Source organism: Neomonachus schauinslandi, chromosome 14, assembly GCF_002201575.2.
Source record: "Neomonachus schauinslandi chromosome 14, ASM220157v2, whole genome shotgun sequence".
Taxonomy (NCBI): domain Eukaryota; kingdom Metazoa; phylum Chordata; class Mammalia; order Carnivora; family Phocidae; genus Neomonachus; species Neomonachus schauinslandi.
The window spans coordinates 84,575,819-84,602,133 of record NC_058416.1 but is presented as its reverse complement, the minus strand read 5'-3'; the positions used below and the strand labels follow the sequence as shown (position 1 = coordinate 84,602,133).

Below are 26,315 nucleotides of genomic sequence, written 5' to 3'. Positions count from 1 at the left end.
GTAAACCCTGTCAGCGGCTTCCCATGGCCCTGAGGAACAAATTCCAACTCTTCCGGTGGTCTGGCCCTTGCCTACCTCTCTGCCCTTGGCCCCTGCTCCTCCCTCCTCTCTCACCAGCTTCTGGAACATGCTGTCCTTCGGGCTGCTCCTCTTTTTTGCTTTCAGATATGTGCATTCGCTGTTCTTTCGGTCCCTTGAATCAGGTAGCTGGATTCTCCTCTTCCTAGAAGCCGTCTCCTCCTGAAGTGGGTTTTCTCTGGACCCTCATCTCTATCACATCACCCAGGAGTTCAGGGTAGGATGAGAATGTGGCAAATCTCTTCATGTTTCTGTTGCCCTCAAGTGGCAGGAGCCATAGGGGGGCCATGCCTGGGTTGGATTTGCCCCTCCCCGGCCTCTGGTGTCCCCTCCCATCTCTGTGGTGGACTCACTTCCACTCAGTTGGGGAAAAGGCCCAATCTCACAGGGAGGTGTGTGGCAACCCTCCCATGAAACAGGCAGCCAGCCAGGAATTACATTTAACAGCCACAAACCAGCACAAAGCACCATCTCCATGGTGCTTTCTGTTAGCCTGAGTAGAGGTTGACTGGGTAAGGGAGAAGAAGCAGTTTGAGTGGAGTTTGTTCTCCTGTTTTTCTCTCAATCTTCCCTACTCTTCTGTATGCACTGGAAAATCTTCTGAGAGGGCTGGTCTCCAAGGAGGAGGGAAATCTTCCCAAGAAAATGAAAATATCTTTTACTTCTCCACTTAAAATCCTCCTACGGCTTCTCAACTCACTCAGAATAAAATCCAGAGAACTCAGAGTGGCCTCCAAGGCCCTGAATGATCTGCCCTTCCTCCCCCACCAGTGTTATCTCTCCAGTTCATGCCCTTCCTCTCATTCACTAACTTGTTTCCTCTGCTCCAGCCATACTGATCTTGCTTTTCCTTGAACGCCCTATCAAGTCTCTACCTCAGGGCCTTTGTACTTGCTGTTCCCTTCACCAGAAATACTCTTCTCCTAGATATTTCATGTCTTGTTCCCTCCCTTCATGCAGAGCTCAGCCCAAATGTCTCTATCCCACACGCACTCACATTTGCCCATTATCATTCTCTGTTCTTTGCTTTATTACTCTTCATAGCATTTATCACCATCAGATATTTTATTATGTCTTTTTTTGCTTTTTTGGTATCATATCTCTCTCCTCCACTGGCATATAACCCCATGAGTTGTAGGAACTTTGTTTCACTCACTGTTATAATCTCTAGAGCCATGAACAGTGCCTGACTTATAGTATATAGTCTAAAATTTATTTGGGAGAATGAATGAACAATAGAAAAGGGTAAGCTTATGGGATCCTCATTTCAGCCTCCCTCCCTGTCCTGCACTTGCCCAGGTCAACCCAGAAAGACAAAGTTTGTGGTGAAGAAGGAAGAAGCATTGATTGGCCAGGGATTGAGGAGGCCTAGTACTCAGGCTTTCACAGTCTGCCCAGTTACCCTTCAGTAGTGTGCTTTCTGGGTTAAGAGCATTGGATTGGTTTTGGATTTGAATCCTTTTTGAAACACACTTTGTACCTGGATGATCTTTTAGAAATTAACTCCATCTTTCATAGCTTTTCTTTCCTTATCTGTGCAATAATGAAAAGAACACTTACATCCCAGCATATCAATTGAGATGATATAAATAAAGCCAACTGTATAAGGAAGTTATTTTTATTGTCATTCAGGTTTTTTCAGTTAATTTTCCTGGGAGTATAATCATCATCATCCCATTCTTCCCACCTCATTGAGACCAGAGGACAAAACATAATCATGGATTGGAAAACCCTGTGGAGTTCTAGGAGCTGATTCTCAGAGGAAATCTCTGTTGAGAATACCAAGGGCCCTGCCCTGGCAATAACCTGGAGCAGAGTCTCCACAGCCCAGGTGCAGGGCTGAAACAAGCCAAGGATAGAGCAGTAGACTTCAGAAGTCTCTGGAATTTCTGGCTTTTGGAAAGACCCTGTAATGGATGTTTTTCCTTTGCCCCACCCCCCCTTTCTTTTCCCATTTCTTCCGGCAACAGTATTCTTCTTTCCTAAGGTAAAGTCACTGGATGTGGTTCAGATTGGGCTCCTTGAGCCCTGAACCCTGTCTCTACTTCCTACCACAGGAGTGAGCACATGACTCAGGATTGGCCAATCAGGGGACACCATGCCCCCAGCCACGAGGATTGGTTCAGGAGTGGATATGTAATTCAAGCTCTACCAACCAGAGACTTTACTGGGACTTTCATGCCACAGCTATCAGAAAAGGCTTGCCTGTTCCTCTGGAGTTACTGATGATATGAGTGTGGCATCTTGCTACATAGAGAGCCTATTCAAGAACAAAGCCAAATAGAGCCACGATGTGGGGGAGAGAGACCCAACCCAATGACATAGTTTGAGCTTTTATAACCATCCACGTCTGAGGGCAGCTCCATCTCTTCCACTGTGTGGCTTGGTGCCTAACTTGAGTTAGGTCTCTGTCAGTTACTATCCAAACAATTCTGACCAGCACAGGCCTATTCAGCATCCTGTAACCCTGGAAGCTGGAACCACTCTACCCTGCATATAGCTGCAGCCCCTGCCTTTGAGTCCTATCTGAACTTTGAGGGACTATGAGAAGCTAACCAGCCTCTTGTCTTATTTCTTCTAGTGACAGCCCCTTCCTTGTACCCCAGTCTCAATAACTGAAGCCCTGTCTTACTTCATTATCCTGGCTCTTTGCCTTTGCAACCCTAGTATGGACAGGCTCTGAACCGAGGACTCCATGGCTAGAACCCACCACCTGCTGCTACATATCTTGAATATTACCTGAGCCTGTCTGGACTTCCAACCTGTGGTCCATACCAGTCCTATTTGGTGCAAACTACCACACCTAATCCCTGTGCACCATGGGTCTACCCTTTTTACAAATGGCCAAGTTGCAGTTTTATCAACTTGAGGCCTCACAGTACAACTTAAGGCAGCATTTCCCAAGCTGTGGTCTATGGGACTCCATTCAGTGGGATGTAAATAGATATTCCATTAACACAGAGGGAAAAAACAAACCTGGCAATAGTTTTTCGTTAACTTTATCTTTTAAAATATAAAAAAAATGGAGTAGCATTTTACATAGGGGTCACCTTCTAAAGTCAGTGCTTCAGGTAAAAATCATGTCTTGTCAATGCCGCCTTTGGTAAAACCTTCAGTTGTCCACAGGGCGCAGCAAACAGACCTTCTACCTTCCAACAAGTCCATCAGAGCCTATTTTTTCCTCCAGTTCTGGAACAAGTTGCTGTTTTTCCAGTTTTGCTCCAGGTGAAGATGAAAGAGGTGGTTTATTTTAGGGGGCATGTAGGGTGGAGAGTATGTATCTAGATTCACAGGTAGGGTGGTAAGATGGTCACTCCATCGAAAGCATTGGGAACAGACTGACAAGGATCCCCAGCTTAGATACCCCATCTCATGCCTGGTCTGGGGCACACATTCGCTCGGTCATTGCCCTGTTGAAACTGTGCTCTCTCCAGGCTCCCATGGAACATGCATTACTGGATTTGAGGGAGTTAAATGCATGGAAGATAAGATTCCACCATATGAGAGAAAAATATTTATCATTACAAGGTGCTCTCATAATAATCTGTTCTTATATATAAGAATCTGCTTTTAAGAAATTGTGTGCCAAGAATATCAGGAAATCACGTCACCTGTTACATTGGAATTGTGACGCATGATCTATGTACTGGTACATAAAGGCGCATTTACTAACTATGCTCTTCATCATCAGTTCTATGATATCTGGCTCAAGTAACGTGTCTTATTTTAGAATTTAATATATGTGTTTATTATTTAGTGTCTGTCGTATAGTAAACATATGAATCAAATTGTGATAATCCTAATAATATTATTAAGAAGAAGAATTAACACTTGGTGAGGGCTTGCCATACACCAGGTATTTTTCAAGCAACTTTGCATTTAATAACTCATTTAATCCTTACAACAACCTTTGTCCCCATTTTACAGACGAGGAAACCAAGGCTCAAAGTGGTGAAGGATTATTGAATTCACATTTCCAGATCTCAAATCCCAGGCGTGGACATGGTTACTTTGACAGTCAAAGGAGAGAATGTATATGAAAGTGTCTGTTATATTAAAAAAGATTATTTTTTAATTCTTTTTTTTATTCAAGTATAATTAACATAGTGTTATATTAGTTTCAGGTGTAGGATATAATGATTCAACAATTCTATACATTTCTCAGTGCTCATCAAGATAAGTGTACTCTTAATCTTTTATCTATTTCACCCATCCCCCCCCACCCACCTCCCCTTTGGCAGCCACCAGTTTGTTCTCTGTATTTAAGAGTCTGGTTTTTTTGTTTGCATCCATTTTTTTCTTCATTCATTTGTTTTGTTTCTTAAATTCCACATATGAGTGAAATCGTATGGTATTTGTCTTTCTCTGACTGACTTATTTCACTTAGCATTATACCCTCTAGGTCCATCCATGGTGTCGCAAATGACAAGATTTCAGTCTTTTTTCATGACTGAGCAATATTCCATTGTATATATACTACATCTTCTTTATCCATCCCTCTATCAGTGGGCACTTGGGTTGCTTCCATATCTTGGCTGTTGTAAATAATGCTGCAATAAACATAGGGATGCATGTATCTTTTCCAAGTAGTATTTTCATTTTCTTTGGGTAAATACCCAGTAGTGGAATTCCATATGGTAATTCTATTTTTAAGTCAAAAAGATTATTTTTAAAGATAGCTGCTATTTGTGGAGCTCTTACCCTATGCCAGACATCGAGAAGTGTTTGCCATGCCTTTTCTTGTTTAATTATGACAACTCTATGAACAGATGCAGAAAGGGAGGCTTAGAGAGGTTAAGTGACCTGGCCAAGGAAACTTAGCCAGGATTATCAAATAGGTTGCTCTACCTTAGCCAGTAAACTACCCTGTCTGACCTTAGAGATGCAAGTTTTCACCATCATCATCATCATCATCATCATCATCATCATCATCACCACAAAGAGCAATGGGGCATTAGCCATTAAGGAACTATTTGTGAATCAAAACCACAATGAGAACCACTCACTAGGATGCCATAATCCAAAAAAAACAGACAAGAGAAAGTGTTTGGTAAGCTTGTGGAGAAATTGGAACATACATTGCTGGTGGGAATATGAAATGGTGTAGCCATTCCGAAAATGGGTCATTCCTTAAAATGTCAAAAATAAAGTTACTGATGGGCGCCTGGGTGGCTCAGTTGGTTAAGCGACTGCCTTCGGCTCAGGTCATGATCCTGGAGTCCCTGGATCCCTGCTCGGCAGGGAGTCTGCTTCTCCCTCTGACCCTCCCCCCTCTCATGTGCTCTCTCTCATTCTCTCTCTCTCAAATAAATAAATAAAATCTTTAAAAAAAAAATAAAGTTACTGAATGATCTTTCAGTTTCACTTGTAGGTACAATACCCAAGGAAACTGCAAACATGTTCATGCAAACACGCATACACCCATATTCATAACAGCATTATCCATTATCCATAATAGCCCCAAACTGGAAACAACCCAAATGTCCACCCCCTCCCAAAAAAAAAGTCTATCCAGACAATGGAATATTACTTGGCCATACAGAGGAATGAAGTAGAGATACATGTTTCAACATGGATGCACCTTGCAAACATGATGCAGAGTGGAAGAAACCAGACCCAAAGGACCACATAGTGCATGATTCCATTTCTATGACATGTCCAGAATAGGCAAATCCCAGAGACAGAGAGTAGACCCACTGGTCACCAGAGCTATGGGGGATCAGAAGGATTGGGAGTGATGGCTCAGGGCTGTGGAGTTTCTTTCTGAGGTGATGAAAATGTTCTAGAATTGATTGTGGTGATGGTTGCACAACTTTGAATACTAAAACCCACTAAATTGTACATTTGATTTTTTTAAAAGATTTATTTATTTATTTGAGAAAGAGTGCACTCGCGAGCAGGGCGAGGGGCAAAGGGAGAGGGAGAGGGAGAGGGAGAATCTCAAGCAGATTCCACGCTGAGTGCGGAGCTGACATGGAGCTTAATCCCACGACCCTGAGATCATGACCTGAGCCAAAATCAAGAGTTGGATGCTTAACCGACTGAGCCATCCAGGTGCCCCTAAATTGTACACTTCAAATGAGTGAGTTGTATAGTGTGTGAATTATATCTCAATAAGCTGTTAAGAAACAAAAATGAAAAAGAGCAAGAGGGGGCCTTCCTGAAACTAGAGGGGACCTAAAGTTACCTTGACGAGTCTGATCCTATTCCTCCCCTAAGCGGTGATGATTCAGACAGATGCCAGGATTATTACCAGGTGTGCTCTGAATCCTTGCCTCCTCCCACGGAATCCAGGGTGTTGCCCTGTTTCTACTTTCCCCAGGCATGCCCCACCCAGCTCACCCTGGCAGGCCTGGGGTAGAACCCAAAGTGTCGCTTTGCCTCTTGTGGCTTCTTTCCGCAGCAGACTGGCACTGTTTCCCCCCCGCCTGCAGCTGCATCCCCCCAACACCCCTCCCCCCCGCCCCGGCACCTCCAGCCCCAGCTTGCTATGAGAAAAAAAGTCTCAGATTTAAAACCACATGGAATTCAGGATAAGCACCAGAAGCTATAACTTGGGGATTTTTGTGCTGTCAACTACTGCAGACATTTGGGGTTCTCCCCACACCCCACTTACCCGATGTAGGAAAAGACCAGCACGTGGAAGATCCACTTAATGGTGCCGTAATTCATGCTCTGGATCTGGAGGACTTTGTTTGTCTCATACTGGAAAACATCTTTCCAGCTGAAACAGGCTGACATGGTGAGAGGCTCACTCTCCGTTAGGGTCTCGACCAGGGCTCAACCCTCCCAGAACAATCACAACACAGGAAAATGAAACTGGTTCTTAGCAGGAGCCTTTATGTTTGAGTTCCTCCAGTGAGGGCACAGTGGGGGCGGGCCCTGGCAGCTAACCCAGATGTGGCTGGGGATAAACAAGAGAAGGGAAGTCCTACAGGCCTGGCTGGCAGATGACCCTGCTCCAGCCTGCCTCCCCCAGACGCCTGCACAAAGATGGTGTTCAAAGGAAGGGCATTTTTAGCATTCTCCCTTATCCCCTTTTTCCTTTCACTTTTTTGGACTCCTTTCAGTTGGGGGAAAGGGGCAGCCCTTCAAATGTCAGGAGACCCAGTGCTTCCATTGTGCCTTAATAAAGGGCCTAGATCTTTCTATTGCCTCAAGGCCCACTCAGAGACTGACTGATTCATTTCTACAACACTTTGTTCAGCCCCAGATGTCTATGAACGCCGGGTGAATGAAGGTCTCCCTCTTCTCCCTCTCCACACTTCCTCCACAGCACTCTGGTCTGTAGATGGTGGGGGGAATCAGAATTGCTGGGAGGGGAGGAAGACTTTACTTCTATGCTGGATATTTCCTGCGTGACCCTTGAGATCCGTTGAGATCTGCTCTCTGCCCTGCCCCTAGAGTTACAACCCTGACCTAGCCCAGTCAGCCTAAGACTGTCAGAAACAAACTTGCCATTTAGCAAAATGAGGTTTACTGACTCACTCAGTGAGAAAGAGCTCATGCCAGAGAAGCTACCACCATCATCAAAGGGACAGAGTTATCATAGGATTATGGGTGATGGTGAGTCTAGATTAAATTTAAATGAAAGCAGATTTTGATAGGCTCAAAACAAAGCAGGTTTGTATAAAATGGTCAATCTCAGCTCTGGATTGCAAAGTGGACCCAGGGCTCTGCTTCCTTGAAAGTAATAAAGCTAAGACAGGTGTTGAATGTTGTGCCTAGAAACCTTTTATCTGAAGCTCTGCACCAAAGGTGCAAATTGAGGCCGCTTGTCTGTGGCAAGGTGACTTAGATCCTCCAGGCAAAAGTGGAATATTTCATTCTTACTGATGCATTTTCCAATAGCAAATTTTCTGATAACCTATGATTTTAGAGTACCTTACCTCCTGGCTCTTGGTTCAGGACACTGGAGAGCAGAAGGAAGGTGAGATTGAATGTAAATTTTCTTGGCCCTTCTCATAAGTGCACATGGCAGGGCTCCTGATCTTTCTGCTGAACGCATACACTGATCCCTCGTGCCCTTCCCTCTGCTTCCTCAGCCCTCTGTCTACTATTTCTCTTACCACCACTTTATGGATACTGTTCTTAATAAGCTTACCACTGAGTTCTCAGTTGCCATATTTAGTGATATGTTTTATTCCTTATTCTATTTAAACTTTTGGACCAACACCATGTACCACTCCCTACCTCTTGAGCAATTTCTTCCATTGATTTCCATGACTCCCCTGGGCCCCTTCTTCTAGTTTCTCATCCTTTTTTTTTTTTTTTAAAGATTTTATTTATTTGAGAGAGGGAGATAGGGCATGCATGCGACAGAGAGCATGAGTCGGGGGGAAGGGCAGAGAGAGAAGCAGGTTCCCCACTGAGCAGGGAGCCCGATGGTGGGGGGGTGCTGGATCCCAGGACCCCGGGATCATGACCTGAGCTGAAGGTAGACACTTAACCGACTGAGCCACCCAGGCGCCCCTAGTTTCTCATCTTTACCTCTATGACTCTTTGTCTTATCTTTCTGTGACTCTTCTCCTTTTATGTGTCAGTTCCTGCAAATTCTGTCTCAGTATTTTTTATATTTCTATCAGTCCTGATAAGACAGGTTATGTTGCAATAACAAACAGCCCCCAAATCTCATGGCTTAAAAACAATGTCCTTTTATTTCTCATCCACAATAAATATTCACCATGGATCGATCACCCAGGAGGCTCTGCTCATCGTAGTCACTCAGAAAACAAAACTAATGGAACAGCCACTATCTTCAACTCTTGAATGAAAAATCTGGCAGGTCTTACAGTGGCATTTAAATCCTCTGACCTTGTGCTCGCTTCAGCAGCACATATATTAAATCCTCTGACCTTGGGGCACCTAGCTCAGTTGGTTAAGCTTTCAACTCTTGGTTTCAGTTCAGGTCATGATCTCAAGGTCCTGGGATAGAGCCCCAGGTGGGGCTCTGTGCTCAGCCAGAGTCTGATGGAGATTTTATCCCTCTCTCTTCCTCTGCCCCTCCCCCCACCCCTCACGTGCACACGCACACACTTGTGTGCTCTCTCTCTTTAAAATAAATAAATAGGGGTGCCTGGGTGCCTCAGTCGTTAAGCGCCTGCCTTCAGCTCAGGTCAGGATCCCAGGGTCCTGGGATCGAGCCCCGCATCGGGCTCCCTGCTAGGCTGGAAGCCTGCTTCTCCTGCTCCCCCTGCTTGTGTTCCTGCTCTTGCTATCTCTCTCTGTGTGCCAAATAAATAAATAAAATCTTAAAAAATAAATAAATCTTTAAAAAAAACACTCTGACCTAGAAATGATGCACTCCCTTTAGCCCCTAACTCATTTGTCAACACTAGTCACTTGACCCCATCTAACTACCAGGGAACCAGGAAATGCAGTCTCACCATATATCCCCTTCTGTGCCCAGAAACAGAAGAAGCAGACATATTTGGTAAATAGCAGTAATAACTTCTGCATCTTCTCTCTGGGAAATTTCACCCACACACATTCTTTTAAGAATCACCAAATGCTAAAAGAAAAGGGGATGGAAAGAGGGGTACATGTGTATATCATGTGTTTAACTATGCATGGAATATAGCTGGAAATAGGCCTACTACATAATTTGGGGGCCCAGTGCAAAATGAAAATGTGGGGTCCCTTATTCAAGATTAAGAATTTCAAGATGGCGGGCGCCTGGGTGGCTCAGTTGGTTAAGCGACTGCCTTCAGCTCAGGTCATGATCCCAGGGTCCTGGGATCGAGTCCCACATCGGGCTCCCTGCTCTGCAGGAAGCCTGCTTCTCCCTCTCCCACTCCCCCTGCTTGTGTTCCCTCTCTCGCTGTCTCTCTGTCAAATAAATAAATAAAAATCTTAAAAAAAAAAAAATTTCAAGACGGCAATAGCGGAGCGTTAAATCAAGCTCAGGTCCCTTCTATGTGGGGGTCCTTATGTAACTGCACAGGTCCCATGTCCGTGAAGCTGTCTGTGTCTGAAGGATATATAAGATGGTCTCTGGGGAGGGAACTGGGGGATTTGTCAATGTTTGTCAGGCGACTTATTTACCACCTTTCTGTGAAGTTTTTCTACCGTACTCATGCATTACTTTTTAAAAATCACGGCTAGATTTTAAAAATCTATTATCTCCAGACCAAATCTGCCTTCTGAGCTCCACACCTGTACAGTCTATGAACCTCCAGACCTAAAAATCCCATAGACACTTAAAATCACATCTTCAGAATGGCACACTTCCGCGCAAAATAATAGTGCATGTAGGCACTGATTCGAGGGAGAGAGTAGAGACACGGATGTGGACTACTTTTCCTTTAAACTCAGCTTGAGGGTAAGGGTGGTTTTTAACAGGAAGTGTAGTCAAGGGAAGATTGGGGGAAGGGGTAGTTAAGATGGAAATATTCCAGCCATTCAAAGATGTTCAAAGTGGAATGTCAAGAATGGTGGTTTTTGTGTCTTTGTAAAGTATGAAGTCAAGTCATGAATGGAATGGGGCTTGGGGGCTTGGGTGAATTTATCTTCTCAAGGGTGTGTGTGTGTTTCTGGTTACAGGTCAGAAAAATCAAGTGACTTTCTTTAGCAGAAAAGGTAGTTTTTTGAGGAAACACTGTTGTCTTACAGAACTCAAGTGCAGGAAACGTAGTGAGAACTTATTATTTTTTTAAGATTTTATTTATTTATTTGACAGAGACACAGCGAGAGAGGGAACACAAGCAGGGGGAGTGGGAGAGGGAGAAGCAGGCTCCCCGCTGAGCAGGGAGCCCGATACGGGGCTCCATGCGGGGCTCGATCCCAGGGCCCTGGATTCCCGACCCGAGCGAAAGGCAGACGCCCAATGACTGAGCCACCCAGGCGCCCCCGTGGTAAGAACTTATTAATAGGGAAACTATAATGTCCTGCGCTTAGGTTGCACTTTCGGTTTGTCTGAAGCTGTGTGGTCCCGCCTCTGCCTGTCTCTCTCTGCACCCACTGTGCATCTCCCTAAACACCGGACTTCTCTGCTCCTCTGGGGGCATGTCACCAAGCAAGGCCATCATGGCATCCACATTAGGTGGCCACAGTTCACATGAGACCACAGACCAACTACTTAATTCAGGAGTCCCAGAAGAGTGAATCTGATTGGTCTAGCTATCTGTCTCTGGTCCAATCACCTAAGGCTGTGGGCTGGGTCACAGAAGAAACATGGCTTCAGGGGCCTATTGGGGAGGAGGGTTGTAAAAGAGGGTGGAGAGGGGTAGAGGAGGAGGGGTAAAGGGTGGAGGGAAGGGGAAGGAAGGAAAGAAAGTAAGGAGAGGGAGGAAGAAGTGAAGAAGTGCAACTCTCAGAGAATAGAGGCTGCTAGGCTGGGAGACTCAGGTTAAATCCTCTGCTCTCAGGTGGGACAGCGCTGAGGCAGTCCAGGCAGTTTCCCAGAGGTCCCTAGTGGGGAGTCCCAGATGCCTACAGCAGTGATCTGTTCTTCAACGCTTACTGTATTGGCTGCCTTCCCTCCCTGTCTCACTTCCCCACTGCCCTTCCTGGCCTCACCTCCCAAATTAACTACTTGCACCTGAATCCTTGTCTCAGGGTCCACTTTGGGGAAACTCAAGTCTATTTCAACCTCCTGTGGCTGCTTGCTGTTAAGGAGTCAGGAATTTGGGCGCCTGGGTGGCTCAGTTGGTTAAGCGACTGCCTTCGGCTCAGGTCATGATCCTGGAGTCCCGGGATCGAGTCCCGCATCGGGCTCCCTGCTCGGCAGGGAGTCTGCTTTGCCCTCTGACCCTATCCCCTCTCATGTGTTCTCTCTCATTCTCTCTCTCTCAAAATAAATAAATAAAATCTTTAAAAAAAAAAAAAAAAAGGAGTCAGGAATTTATCCTGAGAGCAATAGGTGGATCTGTAAGCAGAGTCATGGCATGACCTCATTTACACTTTAGTAAAATCACTCTGGCTGCACGGTGGAAAGTGGATAGAAGGGGCAAGAGTGGAGGCAGGGAGGGGATCTGTCTAGGGAGAGGGTATAGTGACATGGAGGGGGCCTGAGGGTGGATCTCTGAAGGATCCAACACCAAGGGGACTAAGAGGCATCAGGGAAGGAGAGGAAAATGAGGAAGGAGTGCGTACCCAGGAGCCAACGGAAGGCGGTTCCTGAATAAGCCAGTGAAGACAGGAAATAGTAACAGAGATATAAAGCTGTATAATTCAAGGGCCCTAGTGAGGAAACTGACAGATAAGTTAATGGAACACGATGGAGTCAAGTATTGAACACAAAGATAGGTGAGTACTTAGCAAATGACAAAAGCATTTAAAATCAAAGGAGAAAGATTACTCAAAATATTGTCTCAGAGCATTTGGCTTGCCATTTAGAGGAGGTCGGTGGAGGCAGGAGGATGTGGTATTCTAACTTTCTATATTTCAAAAGATGTGTAACTGAAATGTGATGGAATGATCAAAAGTGAGCAAAATCAGCTACACAAAGGGACATGCAAGTCACCATTCTGTTTGTGTTTGTGTTGTGCAGTTTGCATTTTGGTAGAGAATCCAAACAAAGATAACTGGATGCCCCCCTGTCTTTTTTAAAGATGTTATTTATTTGTCAGAGAGAAGACAGAGGCAGGCAGAGGGAGAAGCAGGCTCCCTGCTGAGCAAGGAGCCCAATGCGGGACTCGATCCCAGGACCCTGGGATCATGACCTGAGCCGAAGGCAGATGCTTAACCGACTGAGCCACCTACGCGTCCCCCCCTGTCTTTTTTTAAAAAGATTTATTTATTTATTTTGGTGGGGGGGGAGAGAGAGAGAGAGTGCATGCATGTGGGAGGGGCAGAGGAAGAGAATCTCAAGCAGACTCGCAGCTGAGTGAGGAGCCCACTGCATCCAGGCTCAATCTCATGATCCTGTCAAGTGCTTTTTTCGCCCTCTATATTTCTCCATGGCAATTTCTTGTGAACCTGCCTTTCTGACCCTCTCTTCCTTGCCTCTCATCATCTAATTCAGAATTCTTATAATAAGTTGGTCAAGAGTCAACTGCTTAGGGATTTCACAGAGTTAGGAGAGATTCTAGTGCCCTGGTATTCAAAACAGTCTTTGAATTACACTAAACCAGCGCTGCCTAGTAGGGTAGACACTAACCATGTGTGGCCATTTAAATTTAAATTAATTAAAATTGAATGAAATTTAAAATTCAGTTCTTCATTCGTACTCACCATATTTCAAGTGTTCAGTAGCCACATGTGGCTCATACTGTGTTGGACAGTGAAGATACAGAACATGTACACCATTGTAGAAAGTTCTACTGAACAGCCCTGCTGATTAAATCTGTGGGATAGAGGAAAAGATGAGTACAGTTGCAGGTAAGTGAGGAAGAGAGGGCTGGCCCAGTCAGATGGCATCCATTTTCTGTGTGAAATAAGAGGCAGATGTGCCTGAGGAGAGAGAAAGACAAGGCAGAGGGGTGGGAGGTTCAATGAGAGTGAAGAAGAATCAAAACAGTTGCTATGGTGAACAGGAGAAGAGCCAACAGGGAAAACAGGAATTCCAGTGTGGCATTGAGAATTAAAAACCATGAATTGGTTATTGCAACGTCTACGTGACTGAGATTATAATAGGGGCCTGGGCCTTCCCACCTACAGGATCTATCTCCCACTTCCACATCCGGGGACCCATCAGGTCTTGCCAAGTGGTTCAAATGGTTTTAGAATTTGTAATCATTGGTATCTACCATGTCTGTTTTGGTCTTTTACATTTGTTCCTGAAGCAGTGTGAACGAAGCTACATCTCTGCCCCTTCTTCCCCCTAAGTCACCCTTCCCTGGGAATCCTCTCCCTTGCCAGCCCCACAACACAGAGCAGAAAGCTTTTCTTTCCATCCCAACTTAACCCAGGCACTGGGAATGACTGGTTCACTCAATTTATTCTGGGTAAACTTGCTTTATACTTCTCATGAATGCTGGACTTCTTTTAATCCCAGGATCTCCCCTTCCCTCCACTCCATCCAAGCCCAATACACACACCCTCCTTGGAACTTTAAAAATCTATTTTCTGATCAAGACAGCTGGCCACTTCAGGTAATAACTGGGTCTTTTGCAACCCTAAACACAGAGGCTGGGGATGGGTGGGGAAAACTGGGAATTTCCTTCTAATGGTGGATGGTAGAGAGGTGTCTGAGGTTTCTAGAGGGCCAAGGACCCATTGCTCTCTCTATCAGTCTTAGCAGGACAAATATGAAAGTAGAATAGAAGGAAATTTTCATTGATCCAGGGCTGAGCTTTTGCTGGAAGTTGAGAGTTATGTTATTAAGGGTGCTTTTGTCTGAAGGTAACAGAATACCAGACTCAAACTGGCTTAAATATAAAAGAAATTATTGTCTCATATATAGGGAGGACAAAATTTAGGAGTTGATTTAATGGCTTGAAAACATAACCAAGGATCCAGGTTCTTTTCTATCTGTCTGCACTGTCTTGTTGGTTCATCCTCAGAAAGAAAGATAGTCAATTCTTCTGTCTCTTTGATGGGAAAATCTTTCCCCGAGTCCCTTTCTCCTCACCTCACTCTACTCTCTAGTGCTAGAAGTGAGTCACACACCTGATCCTCCCCTGGAAAGAGAGCAGAAATGACCATAACCAGCTTGGATCCATCATCTTGGTTGGAGTGGATGTTGGGCAGTCACCTACAGTATCTACTACTCAAGCACTGGCAAAAAAGTAGCTAAAATGAGGACCAAGGGGGTGCCTGAGTGGCTCAGTTGGTTGAGCATCTGACTCTTGATTTTAGCTCAGGTCATGATCTCATCATTGTGGGACTGAGCCCCGAGTTGGGCTCCTCACTCAGTGGGGAGTCTGCTGGAGATTCTCTCTCTCCCTCTCCCTGTGCCTCTCTCCCCCACCCCACTCGCAAGTGCTCTCTTCTCTCTCTCTCTAATAAATAAATAAATCAAAAAATAAAATAAAACGGGCGCTTGGGTGGCTCAGTTGGTTAAGCCACTGCCTTCGGCTCAGGTCATGATCCTGGAGTCCCAGGATCGAGTCCCGCATCGGGCTCCCTGCTCAGCGGGGAGCTGCTTCGCCCTCTGACCCTCCCCCCTCTCATGCTCTCTCTCTCTCTATCTCATTCTCTCTCTCAAATAAATAAATAAAATCTTTAAAAAATAAAATAAAATAAAACGAGGACCAGGGAATCTCTGCTGGATAAGGAAGGAAGTGAAGGAAGGAGGATCATGAGAAGGAGAAAGTAGAAGAATCAAGGGATCCTGGAGTTCAAAGAACTGCTAAGCCTGAAATAACCGAAGAACAGAAGATACAGCCTGTGGCCAGAGAAATTGAAGACTTTAGAGGAAGATTCATTCCAGGAGAAACTGACATCCAGGACATGGTCAAAGGATGTGGTGGCTAGAGTAGAGTGAAGGCGAAGATCATTGAAATGAGGAGGGACAAGAGCCAAGGGGCTAGGAGGTTGACCTAGGGTAATCTTACAATCATTAAAGTCATCAACATGGTGGTAGGAATTGGGGTGGGGAGGAAGGATGAGCTAGATGCCAAAGTCTCCTAAAAATAATTGATTGATTGATTGATTAGTAAACATCAGCAATGAAAAGACATAGAAAGTGGTTCAGCCAGATGCTGTGAGCCTCAGAGTTTACTCAAGATGGACGATCACTGATCTGGAACTAGAGGTGGGGAGCATAGAGGACACCAGGAGAGTGGAGAAAGGACTAGCATCCTCTGGGGAGGGCTTCAAGGACTCTCAGAGGGGAGCCAGGTTATACCTGGGGCAGGAAGTAGTAGGGACTCTGTGTGCTGAGGTCATGACATAAAAAAGAAAAGAGCATGCCCTCCACTCTTCTCTTTCCCCTTCTTACAGGCTGGAATGAAACCTGGAGGTGAGCCATCTTTGACCCAGAGTATCAGAAATCATACTTCTGACCCACTGGTCAATACAGAAGCAAGTCCAAAATAACTCTTTCCAAGTGTCAATTAATCCCCTGAGCTTATCAGTATCTGAGGATTTAGCACTCAACTGTCCACTAAAAATCTATTCTCTTGGGGCGCCTGGGTGGCTTAGTCGTTGAGCGTCTGCCTTCGGCTCAGGTCATGATCCCGGGATCCTGGGATTGAGTCCTGCATCGAGCTCCCTGCTCAGCAGGAAGCCTGCTTCTCCCTCTCCCACTCCCCGTTTGTGTTCCCTCTCTCACTGTCTCTCTGTCAAAATAAATAAATAAAATCTTAAAAAAAAATCTAGTCTCTTTTTCTTTGTTAACAGTGTCCCCAATTTTGTTCAGGTTTCAAACCCTCAGGAAAAATAAGCCTATCCCCATCTCAGGGGTATCATGTTAATCCCATTCTACCTGTAGGAGTGGGCACAAAAGCCCATTATAGCCACTGAAACATGAAGTGAAGTTTTTTAGGGATCTTCTGAAGAAGGAGGTCATTCCTAAGAAAGAGACATGAGAAGAAAGGGTCTTTCTAATGTGACATGCTCAGGATGGCAGGGCAAAACAATGGAAAGAACTTGGTTAGAGCCACTGGGTTAACTACTTCTGGAGCCACCCTACCTGGGATTTCTTTTTTAATATATGCTGTTTAAGTCATTTTAACTGTGCTTTTTTTAACTCATACCCAAAGGATTCTGATTTAAGAAGCATTGCTGGGGAACCCTTATGAAGTTCACCGGGAGGCTTGCAGACAGCATCACTAAAACCCCCAAACAGGCAGAGATACAATTTACTGGTATGACAGCGGACAGCATCCCTGAAGACCAGAGACAAGCAAGGACCTAAATGCCAAGAGGCAGACATTCCTGGGTGCTGGGAGATGTCTTAGGTCCATCACCCTGGCAGGCCACCTCCTCTGTCATCTTTTCCTTGGTGTCCTTGCCCTAGAATCTCGTGGTAATAGATGATGGAATATGCTATTGGATGTGGCTCAGGTACCTGCTACCTTGTATACCCAAAGCCTCCATTTCCTTCCCTTTTCTCATTCCCTGTGAGTTCTGCCAGCTTCTCTTTTAGTCCAGCCAACACAAGAGATGCTCTCACTCAAATGATGGATGGGTTGACTCTCTCTAACTTTCCAAAACCCAAAAACTTTTTTCAAGATTGTGGTAAAATAAACATAACCTAAATTTTTACCATTTTAACCATTTTTAAGTGTACAGTTGAGTGGCATTCAGTACATTCACACTATTTGTGCAACCGTCACCACCATCTATCTCCTACCCTTTCATCACCTCGAACTGAAACTTTCCCCATTAAACCCTGACTCCTCATTCTCTCCTCCCAGCTCCTGGAAACCACTTTCTGTCTCTATGTACGTGACTGCTCTAGGTCCCTCATATGATTGGGAGTCATATAATACTTGTCCTTTTTGGTCTGGCTTATTTCACGTGGCATGGTGTCTTCCAGGTTCATTCATGTTGTAGCATGTGTCAGGATTTCCTTCCTTTTTAAGGCTGAATAATATTTTATTGTGTGGCTAGAGCACATTGTGTTTACCCATTTGTTCATTGATGGACGCTTAGGTTGTTTCCACCTCTTTGGCTATTGTGAATAATGCAGCTACAAACACGGTTGCACAAATTTCTGTTCACATCCCTGTCTTCAGTTCTTTGGGGGCATATAGCCAGAAGTGGAATTGATGGATCATATCGTAATTCTATTTAATATTTTGAGGAACCAAGTTTATTTATTCGCTTACTTACTTATTTATTTAAATTTTTTTTTTTTTTTACCTACCAAGATAGCCACATGGGATTGACAGCTTCTCATTTTTAACTCAAAAGCTGAATACCGGGGCGCCTGGCTGGCTCAGTTGGTGGAGCTTGCAACTCTTGATCTCTGGGTTGGGAATTCGAGCCCCACATTGGGTGTAGAGATTACTAAAAAAATAAAATATTTTTTAAAAAGCTGAATACATCACCCTTGGAAGGGGAAATGCCTTCCTTGTATTAGCGAGTCACTACCTCTGTCATTAAAGCAGACATAAAAACCATTTGTTTAATTGCAGCAAGGCATTCAGATACAGAGAACAGAGGAGGAAAGGAGAATAAAGTTGTGCTGAGAAGGTGGAAATTTAGGATATGAAACAAAAAGGAGCAGAGAGGGCGCCTGGGTGGCTCAGATGGTTAAGCGTCTGCCTTCGGCTCAGGTCATGATCCCAGGGTCCTGGATCGAGTCCCGCATCGGGCTCCCTGCTAAGTGGGGAGCCTGCTTCTCCCTCTGCCTCTGCCTCTCTCTCTCTCTCTCTGACTCTCATGAATAAATAAATAAAACATTAAAAAAAAAAAAAAAAAAAAATTTAAAAAAAAGGAGCAGAGAAACAGGGAAGGCAGAGAGGAGCTGAGGGCAGGCCTGTGGCATGAAGACCCACCAGCACCACGGGTCCCTAGAATGATCCAGAATAGAGAATTCCTCCCTGGTTCTGGACTCCCAAGAGGCCTGACCCAATTACAACTTCTCTTCTTTGTTTTTCTTTTTTTCTTTCATGAAATCCCATCTTCCATACTTCTGTCTGAGTATGTGCGTAGTAAGCCCTTGTGTGAATAAAAGGAAAAACCTCTGTCTGTCTCTGTATTCACGCCACTTCTGACACCAAATGTGTGGGTTTTCCACGCTAACCAGTTCTCCAACTATGTGTGGACACCAACTGGGTGTCCTACAATTCAATTCTGATACTAACTAACTGGAGTTAGTGTACACCCTACAAGTGAAGTGCTCCGTCCCTTAAGGCTGCCCCCACTTCAGATGGCAATCACAAGCAGTGGATCCCCAGATGACAGACTTGGCTACAAATTGGGGGTTCCTACAACCCCTTCCTCAGGTTTGGTAATTTGCTATAGTGGTTCATAGAACTCAGGAGAACACATTTACTCGTTTATTGTAAAGGATATAACAAAGGATACAGATGAACATCCAGATGAAGAGGTACATCTGACTGGAAGAGTTCTGAGTACAGAGCTTCTATCTCTATGGAGTTGGGGTGCACCACTGTCTCAGCATGTGGAGGTGTTCACCAACCTGGAAGCTCTCCAAACTCCATAGTTTAGGGATTTTTATGGAGGCTTCATTATGTATGCATGATCAGTTATTAACTTAATCTTTAGCTCCTCCTCTCCCCAGAGGATGGGGGGCAGGGCTGAAAGTTCTAAGCTCCTAGTCATGGCTTGGTCTTTCTGGTGACTGTCCCCCATCCTGAAGCTCTCCAGGAGCCCACCAAGAGTCACCTCACTAGGACAAAAGACCCTTTTATCAACAAGGAAATTTCAAGGGATTTAGGAGCTCTGTGTCAGGAACCAGGGTCAAAGACCAAATATTAAAACAAAAGATTCTCTTAGCACCCCTCTCACTCAGGAAATTACAAGGGTTTTAGCAGCCCTAAATCAGGAGCAGAGACCAAATATATATTACTTATTATGCCACAGTGACATAGTTTGTGTATTTATTCCTCACAATCAAACTTGGCCCTGTGAAACTGACAGTACCTCATGTCAAAGATGTTGACTTGCTTTGACCCTTTTTGTTGAGCCAGTTATGTGGCACTCATCAGGGTAGTCTCAATCCAGCTCAAGAGCATCAAGTTACATGGAGAAGTCAATGGAATGGAGAGGACCGGGGGCCAGGGCACCAGACTGAGCCCAGAAGCGTGGAGATGGTGATACGAGACAGGACAGGCACAGCAAACAGAAAATGAGGGCTAGAGCCAAGGGGCAGGCCAGAGGCTGAGCTCAGAGTCTCTGGAGGCCCCAGGAAGAAGGGATAGGGAGCGCACCCTAGTTCTGCTCACTGCCAGAAGAGGGAAGGGATGGTGGTGGAGTCCATGATTTGAAGATATCTGAACTTCTCCCTACCCATTCCGTTGCTTTTATCAAAATTCTCACTGTCCATTTTATCCAGTCAAACCTATTTCCCTTGGCTCTCGCTCTTGCTTTTTTTTTTTTTTCATACCCACCCCCATTTCCCTTATGCCTGGAACAATCTCCCACTTAGCATCTGCCTGCCCGGTGCCTTGCCTTCCTTTACAATGCCACCTACCACTTAGTTTCTCTGATTAAGTGGAAGTTGAATAATCATACTTCTATCTTCAAAGTACATCATTTAAATCCCAAATGTCTTTGGGGTTGCCATACATGATGAAAGGTCTGACTGACTGATTTTCTTTAAGGGAATGATTACTCATTCACAGCACCATGCCTGGTACATAATAATGTTCAGTAAATTGCAGCTATTAATTGATAATGATATGTTATTGGGGCACCTGGGTGGCTCAGTTGGTTAAGCATCTGACCCTTGATTTTGGCTCAGGTCATGATCTCAGGGTCATGGGATTGAGCCTTGTGTCAGTCTCCACGCTCAGTGCATAGTCTGCTAGAGGTTCTCTCTCTCCCTCTCCCTCTGCCCTAACCCCCGCTGTGTGCGTGTGTGCTCTCTCTCTCTCTAAAACAAACAAATAAATAAAATATTTTTAAAATGATACGTTATTCAGAATAGTAACAATACTAAGAAGACGATATAGGCTCTGAGAAGATAAGGACAATTGGCCAGTGGTCTGGCTTGCCTGGGCAGATGCCCATCCTCATCCAATCAGCCATGGTTAGGCCTATGAAAGTCTGCTGATTTCAGGTTGAGTTAGAAGGAGGAGTTAGGCATGGCAGAAAAATCTATTGATCTCTGCTATAATTAAATATTTGAATACTGGGTTATTGAACCTGGGCATAGAGTACCCATTGTCAGTACACCATCTATGTGTGCCCTCATACCATGGCTTGTCACTCTGTATCCGGTGTTGAAGTTATTTCTGAGCACATCTCATGTCTTCTGGTCAACTGTGAGTTCTTGAAACTAGAGTCTCCTAGGTTCCAGGAACAACCCAGATGTCTGGGGAATGGATGACCAATGAAAGAAGGAGGATAATACACATCACTCCTAAACATCAAGCCCTGAAGTAGCAGCCTATGCTTCTCCAGGCCTGTCTCCCAATCCTTTCCCCATGCTTTCTTTCAACTAGTGTTTACTGAGCACCTACTATGTGTGAGGGTCTGCGAATCCTGCTAAACATCCCACAATACCTAGATCAACCCCCCATGACAAAGAGTTTTCTGGTCCAAAATGTCCGTAGTGCTGAGCTGAGAAACCCTGGTCTATACAGTGTTGGCTTCTAAGCCGTAAATTCAACTGTAAACTGTGAAATCAAGGACCAGAGGATAAGGCGCATAGTAGGTGCTCAGCGAATGCTTGTTAACCACATGAGTGAATGAATGCTATCTCTCATTTGTTATTTGGCCAAGTGCCTGGTACAGGGCTGTGTCCGAGTAGCTGTTCCGTAAATGGTTATTGACTTGTTCCTAAACGCCCCTCCCCTGCCCCCAAGAGCCACCTGTGCACAGCTGGGGATGATGTCCTCCTGGCTGGTGGACAGGAAGGCCTCATAGCTGCGGTCTGGGGTTCCTGCAAACTGCTGTGGGAAGCCACAGAGCAGAGAAGCAGACAGTGTTTCTCTACATTGTGATGGATTTATTGTCTCCTCTCCTGTCCTTCTTCTTTTAAACTCTCAGCAGAGAAGGTTTAAAAGGCTCAGCCAAGTGAGAGCCTGTGAATTCAGCTCCTCAGCAAAGGGAGGAAAAAATGAGCCCAGACTGAGGGTTATTGTTAACATATTTGAGAATCGAGAGCCCATTAGAATCAGAGATAGGGTGGAGCTCGAGGGGCAGGACTCTTCACCATGTCTTTCTTTCTTTCTTTCTTTCTTTCTTTCTTTCTTTCTTTCTTTCTTTCTTTCTTTCTTTCTTTCTTTCTTTCTCTCTCTCTCTCTCTCTCTCTCTCTCTCTCTCCCTCCCTCCCTTCCTTTTCTTTCCTTTTTTTCTTTCCTCCCTCCCTCCCTTTCTTTCTTTCAAAGATTTATTTATTTATTTGAGAGAGAGACAGAGAGCAAGCAGGGTGATGGGCAGATGGAGAGGGAGAGTCTCAAGCAGACTCTGCACTGAGTGCAGAGCCCGACATGGGGCTCCATCTCATGACTCTGAGATCATGAGCTGAGCTGAAACCAAGAGTCTGACTCTTAACCAACTGTGCCACGTCCTTCCTAATTCATTTATATAACAAATATTTATTGAGTGTCAGTGACTCTTTAATGATATGTGAGTTAATAAAAGAGACCCAAATACCCATCCTCTTGGAACTTATATTCTGAAGAAACAGGATGGACAATTGATCAGTAAGTCAGATATATACTGTGTGAGAAGGCCATGTGCCTGACAGAGAAAAACCAAGCAGGGAAGGAAAATAAGGTGGTTTGGGGTTGAACTTGTTGGTTACATTGAGGTGAAATTCACATAACATAAAACTAACCATTTCAAAGTGAACAATTCAGTGGCATTTAGTACATTCACAATGCTGTGCAAACACCATCTCTATCTAGTTCTCAAACATTTTCATCCCCAGAAAGAAGGCCCCACACCCATTAGGAGTCACTCCCCATTCCCTTCTCTTGCCCCTGCAGCCCCAGGCAGCCACAAGTCTGCTTTCTGTCTCTAGGGATTTACCAGCCCTTGGTAACCACTAATTTTCTTTCTGTCTTTGTGGATTTTCCTATTCTGGGCCTTTCACATAAATGGAATCATATACCGGGTGGTCTGTTGTGACTGGCTCCTTTCACTTAGTGTCATGTTTTCAAGGGTCACGCACATCTTGGCATGTATCAGTTCATTCCTTTTTATGGCTGAGTAATATTCTGTTTTATGCATAGATCACATTTGATATATCCATTCATCAGCTGGTGCACATTTGGGTAGTTTCCACCTTTGGCTATGGTGAATAGTGTCACCATGAACTTTCTAGTACAAGTGTTTACATTCCTGTTTTCAATTCTTTTGGGTAAAAACCTAAGAGTAGAATCACCAAACTGTTTTCCACAGGGGATGGGCCATTTTCTGTTCCCACCTGCAGTATATGGGGGCTCCAATTTCTCCACATTCTCGCCAACCCTTGTTATTTTCCATCTAGTAATAACAGCCATCTGAGTGGTAAGTACTGGTATCTGGTGAGGTTTTGATTTGCATTTCCCTAATGCAAGTCATTAGGTGTTGAGAATTTCTTCATGTGTTCATTGGCCATTTGTATATCTTCTTAAAGAGATGTCTATTTAAGTCCTTTGCCCACATTTGCATTGGGTTGTCTTTTTGTCATTGAGACTTAAGAGTGGGGGTTGAACTTTTCAATAAGGTGGTCGGAAAAGGCCTTCCTGAGAAGATGACTTTTAAGTGAAGACCTAAAGAAGCTGAGGGAGTGAACCTCCAGAATGTCTGAGAAAAGCATTGCAGGCAGAGGGAATGGCAAGTGCAAAGGCCCTGAGGCAAATCATTTTCACTTGTCTTTATCTGTTTTCCGGTCTGCAGATGGGCAAGGATAAGACTGTGAAGACAGTATCATGTAGAATATTAACAAATTATCAACACCCGGACTCACCCACACACTTGAGCAAGATACATAACTTCTCACAGCTTCAATATGATCATCTGTAAAATAGGGATAGTAATCATTATCTACCTCAGTGTGTTTTTACAAAGAATTGAATGAAATAATATACTCAGCCCTGGCCTGGCACATAGTAGTGCTCAGAAATGTGGGTTTTGAACCCAGATCAGGAGGACTTCAAATCCTGAGGCCACCAGGAAGGAAATAGTTTATAGGAGAGTCTGAGGGGTTTCATGGTCGGGAGGCCTACAGGCCACCCTGACCCAGGCTACCAATGCACTTTCTTCTGTTCATGTTTTTTTGTTTAAAGATTTTATTTATTTATTTATTTATTTGAGAGAGAGAGAGAGCACGAGTGGGGAGAGGGGCAGAGGGAGAAGGAGAGAGAGAATCTCAAGCAGACTCTGTGCCGAGCCCGACATGGGGCTCAATCTCATGACCCTGAGATCACCACCTGAGCTGAAATCAAGATTCAGACACTTAGACTGTGCCACCCAGGCACCCCTCTGTTTGTGTTAAGCAGGGGAATTAGAGTCTGAATGCCAGCTTTCACCAAGTGACATTAAGTAAATTTCTTAACTGCTTTGAACATAGTTTCTTCATTTGTGCCTCAATATGGTGGACAGGATCCAAGATCATATATGTGTCAATAGGAAATTTAACAGATGTTGTATGTGAATGTCACCAACATATAGTAGATGCTGAAAAAATTTCCCTCTCTTATTGTTTCATTATGTGTCTTCTCAGCAAATACCATTTCGGGCATTCAAAAAACACAAAATTACGGGCGCCTGGTGGCTCAGTCGTTAAGCATCTGCCTTCGGCTCAGGTCATGATCCCAGAGTCCTGGGATCGAGCCCCACATCGGGCTCCCTGCTCTGCAGGAAGGAAGCCTGCTTCTCCCTCTCCCATTCCCCTTGCATGTGCTCTCTCTCTGTCAGATAAATAAATAAAATCTTAAAAAACAAAACAAAACACAAAATTACCTTTAATCACGTCTTTACAAGTTACCATGTTGTTTTGCCTTGTTTTGTTCGGCAAGTAGAATGTGGGCTTTGGGGTCTCAGGTGAGAGTTCAGATCCCAGCTCCTGTGCTTCCTGGTTGTTGGACCTTGGGCCTGTGTCTTAACCTCTCTGAGCTTTAGTTTCCTGGCCCACCTTCCAAAGCAGTTGTAAGGATCCAGATCATTTCTGTAAAGTGCCCAGGGGCCTTTAGGACTCTTGACCTCAGGGCCAGTGGTGGCCACCTTGAAAAGGTAAAGGAAGTCCAAGCAGTTTGGGTGGTAAAGAAGAACAAGAGAGAAAAGTCCCCATCAGATTATGTAGAAAAGCTTAGAGTGGGGCGCCTGGGTGGCTCAGTCGGTTAAGCAACTGCCTTCGGCTCAGGTCATGATCCTGGAGTCCCGGGATCGAGTCCCACATCGGGCTCCCTGCTCGGCGGGGAGCCTGCTTCTCCCTCTCCCCCTCCCCCTGCTTGTGTTCCCTCTCTCACTGTCTCTCTCTCTGTCAAATAAATAAATAAAATCTTTAAAAAAAAAAAAGAAAGAAAAGCTTAGAGTGTAGAAAGAGTGGAACCATAGTGGATGAATTTCCAGTCCGCATTTTCTCCCTCTAGAAGGAGCTAAGAGTCAAGAGTCCCAGGCGCTCTATCTCAAGCTAGCTCCGTGCCCTCCAGCAAGTCCCTTCACCTGTGTGCCCCTCGGTCTCCCAGGATCCCTCTTCTCTTTGTGACTGTGTCACCGCTGCTGAGCAGCAGAGGGCAGCACTGCCCCAGCATTCCCTAGTTTTGTTTGCTCTGCTGCTATTGTCTGACTCGGGCAAGAGAACTGGTGGAATAATAATAGTGGTATGTTTCTCTTTTTTCAAACAGCCTTAATTTATCCTAGGTGCGCAGTCAGAATGAGGTCTTGACACAGCATACAGATGAGGAAACAGAGCTCAGAAGCATAAGAGATTTAACAAGTCCGCATCGAAACAACTGATGATTTTGGTCCCACCACATCCTAAATCTAGACTGTTCCAATCCTGGGAACGCGTTGCAGTATGTCTAGTCTGCTTAGTATAGATAATCAATTAACTGCTTTATGGGTCATGAAGTATTTTCTGATCCCTAATATCAGAGGATTCTCATCTTGTTCTCCCCAACTTCCAGATGAGCGAACAGAGGCTTCTAGAAGTTATGCCATTTGGCTTAGCATTTCCTTAATCAGCTCCGTTTTAGAGGTTGTTGGGTAGACTCCCAGAAATATTAGCTTAAAAAGTACAGAACTTGGTGTTTTGCAGCAATTTTTATGTGATGGGACATAGTGGGTTCTTGTCCAAATGTTGTTTTTTGTTTTGCAAAAGGAATTCAGACCCTCTCTCTGTCTCAGCACGAGTGATTAGCAATCCTGTGGGGAACTGGAATAGCTATAGATTTTACTCAGTTTTATAGTTTTACTCAGAAGGGACTATCAAATGATACCTCTGTCCCCAACTCCAGATTCTGATATCCACCCCTGAGCACTGAGAGAATCCTGGTTTTTGATGGCGGTTTTATTTGTATGTTTTGCAATGTCTTTAACAGACCCTTGGGTTGGTTAAGATGCTGAGATGCTGTCACAGAAAGGCACAACTCAAACTAGCTTAAACACTTAAAACAGTAAGGACGATTTTTACTTCATATAACAGGTAATCTCCAAGGTGTCTCATGAAGCAACTCAGCAAATCAGTGGAATTATCCTGCCCCCAAAATGTCAATAGTGCTGAGGTTAAGAAACCCTGAATTAGACCAGGCAGGATTCAGCCTCTAGAGCAGGGGTTGGGGCTG

The 26,315-nt window shown here is 44.7% G+C and overlaps 2 protein-coding genes across 3 annotated transcripts in view; one reads left to right on the top strand and one right to left on the bottom strand.

Moving 5' to 3' along the window:
• P2RX7 (purinergic receptor P2X 7) overlaps window positions 1–6,874 on the bottom strand; it is a 45,195-nt gene extending 38,321 nt beyond the window's left edge. Inside the window, exon 1 of the mRNA XM_021698609.1 lies at window positions 6,695–6,874. Coding sequence (XP_021554284.1) covers window positions 6,695–6,819 — 125 coding nt within the window. The 5' untranslated portion in view covers window positions 6,820–6,874. The remainder of the gene's footprint in view (window positions 1–6,694) is intronic.
• The window catches only part of IFT81 (intraflagellar transport 81), a 185,084-nt gene that overhangs the window by 62,774 nt on the left and 95,995 nt on the right, over window positions 1–26,315 (top strand). The gene's annotated exons all lie outside the window — the stretch shown is intronic.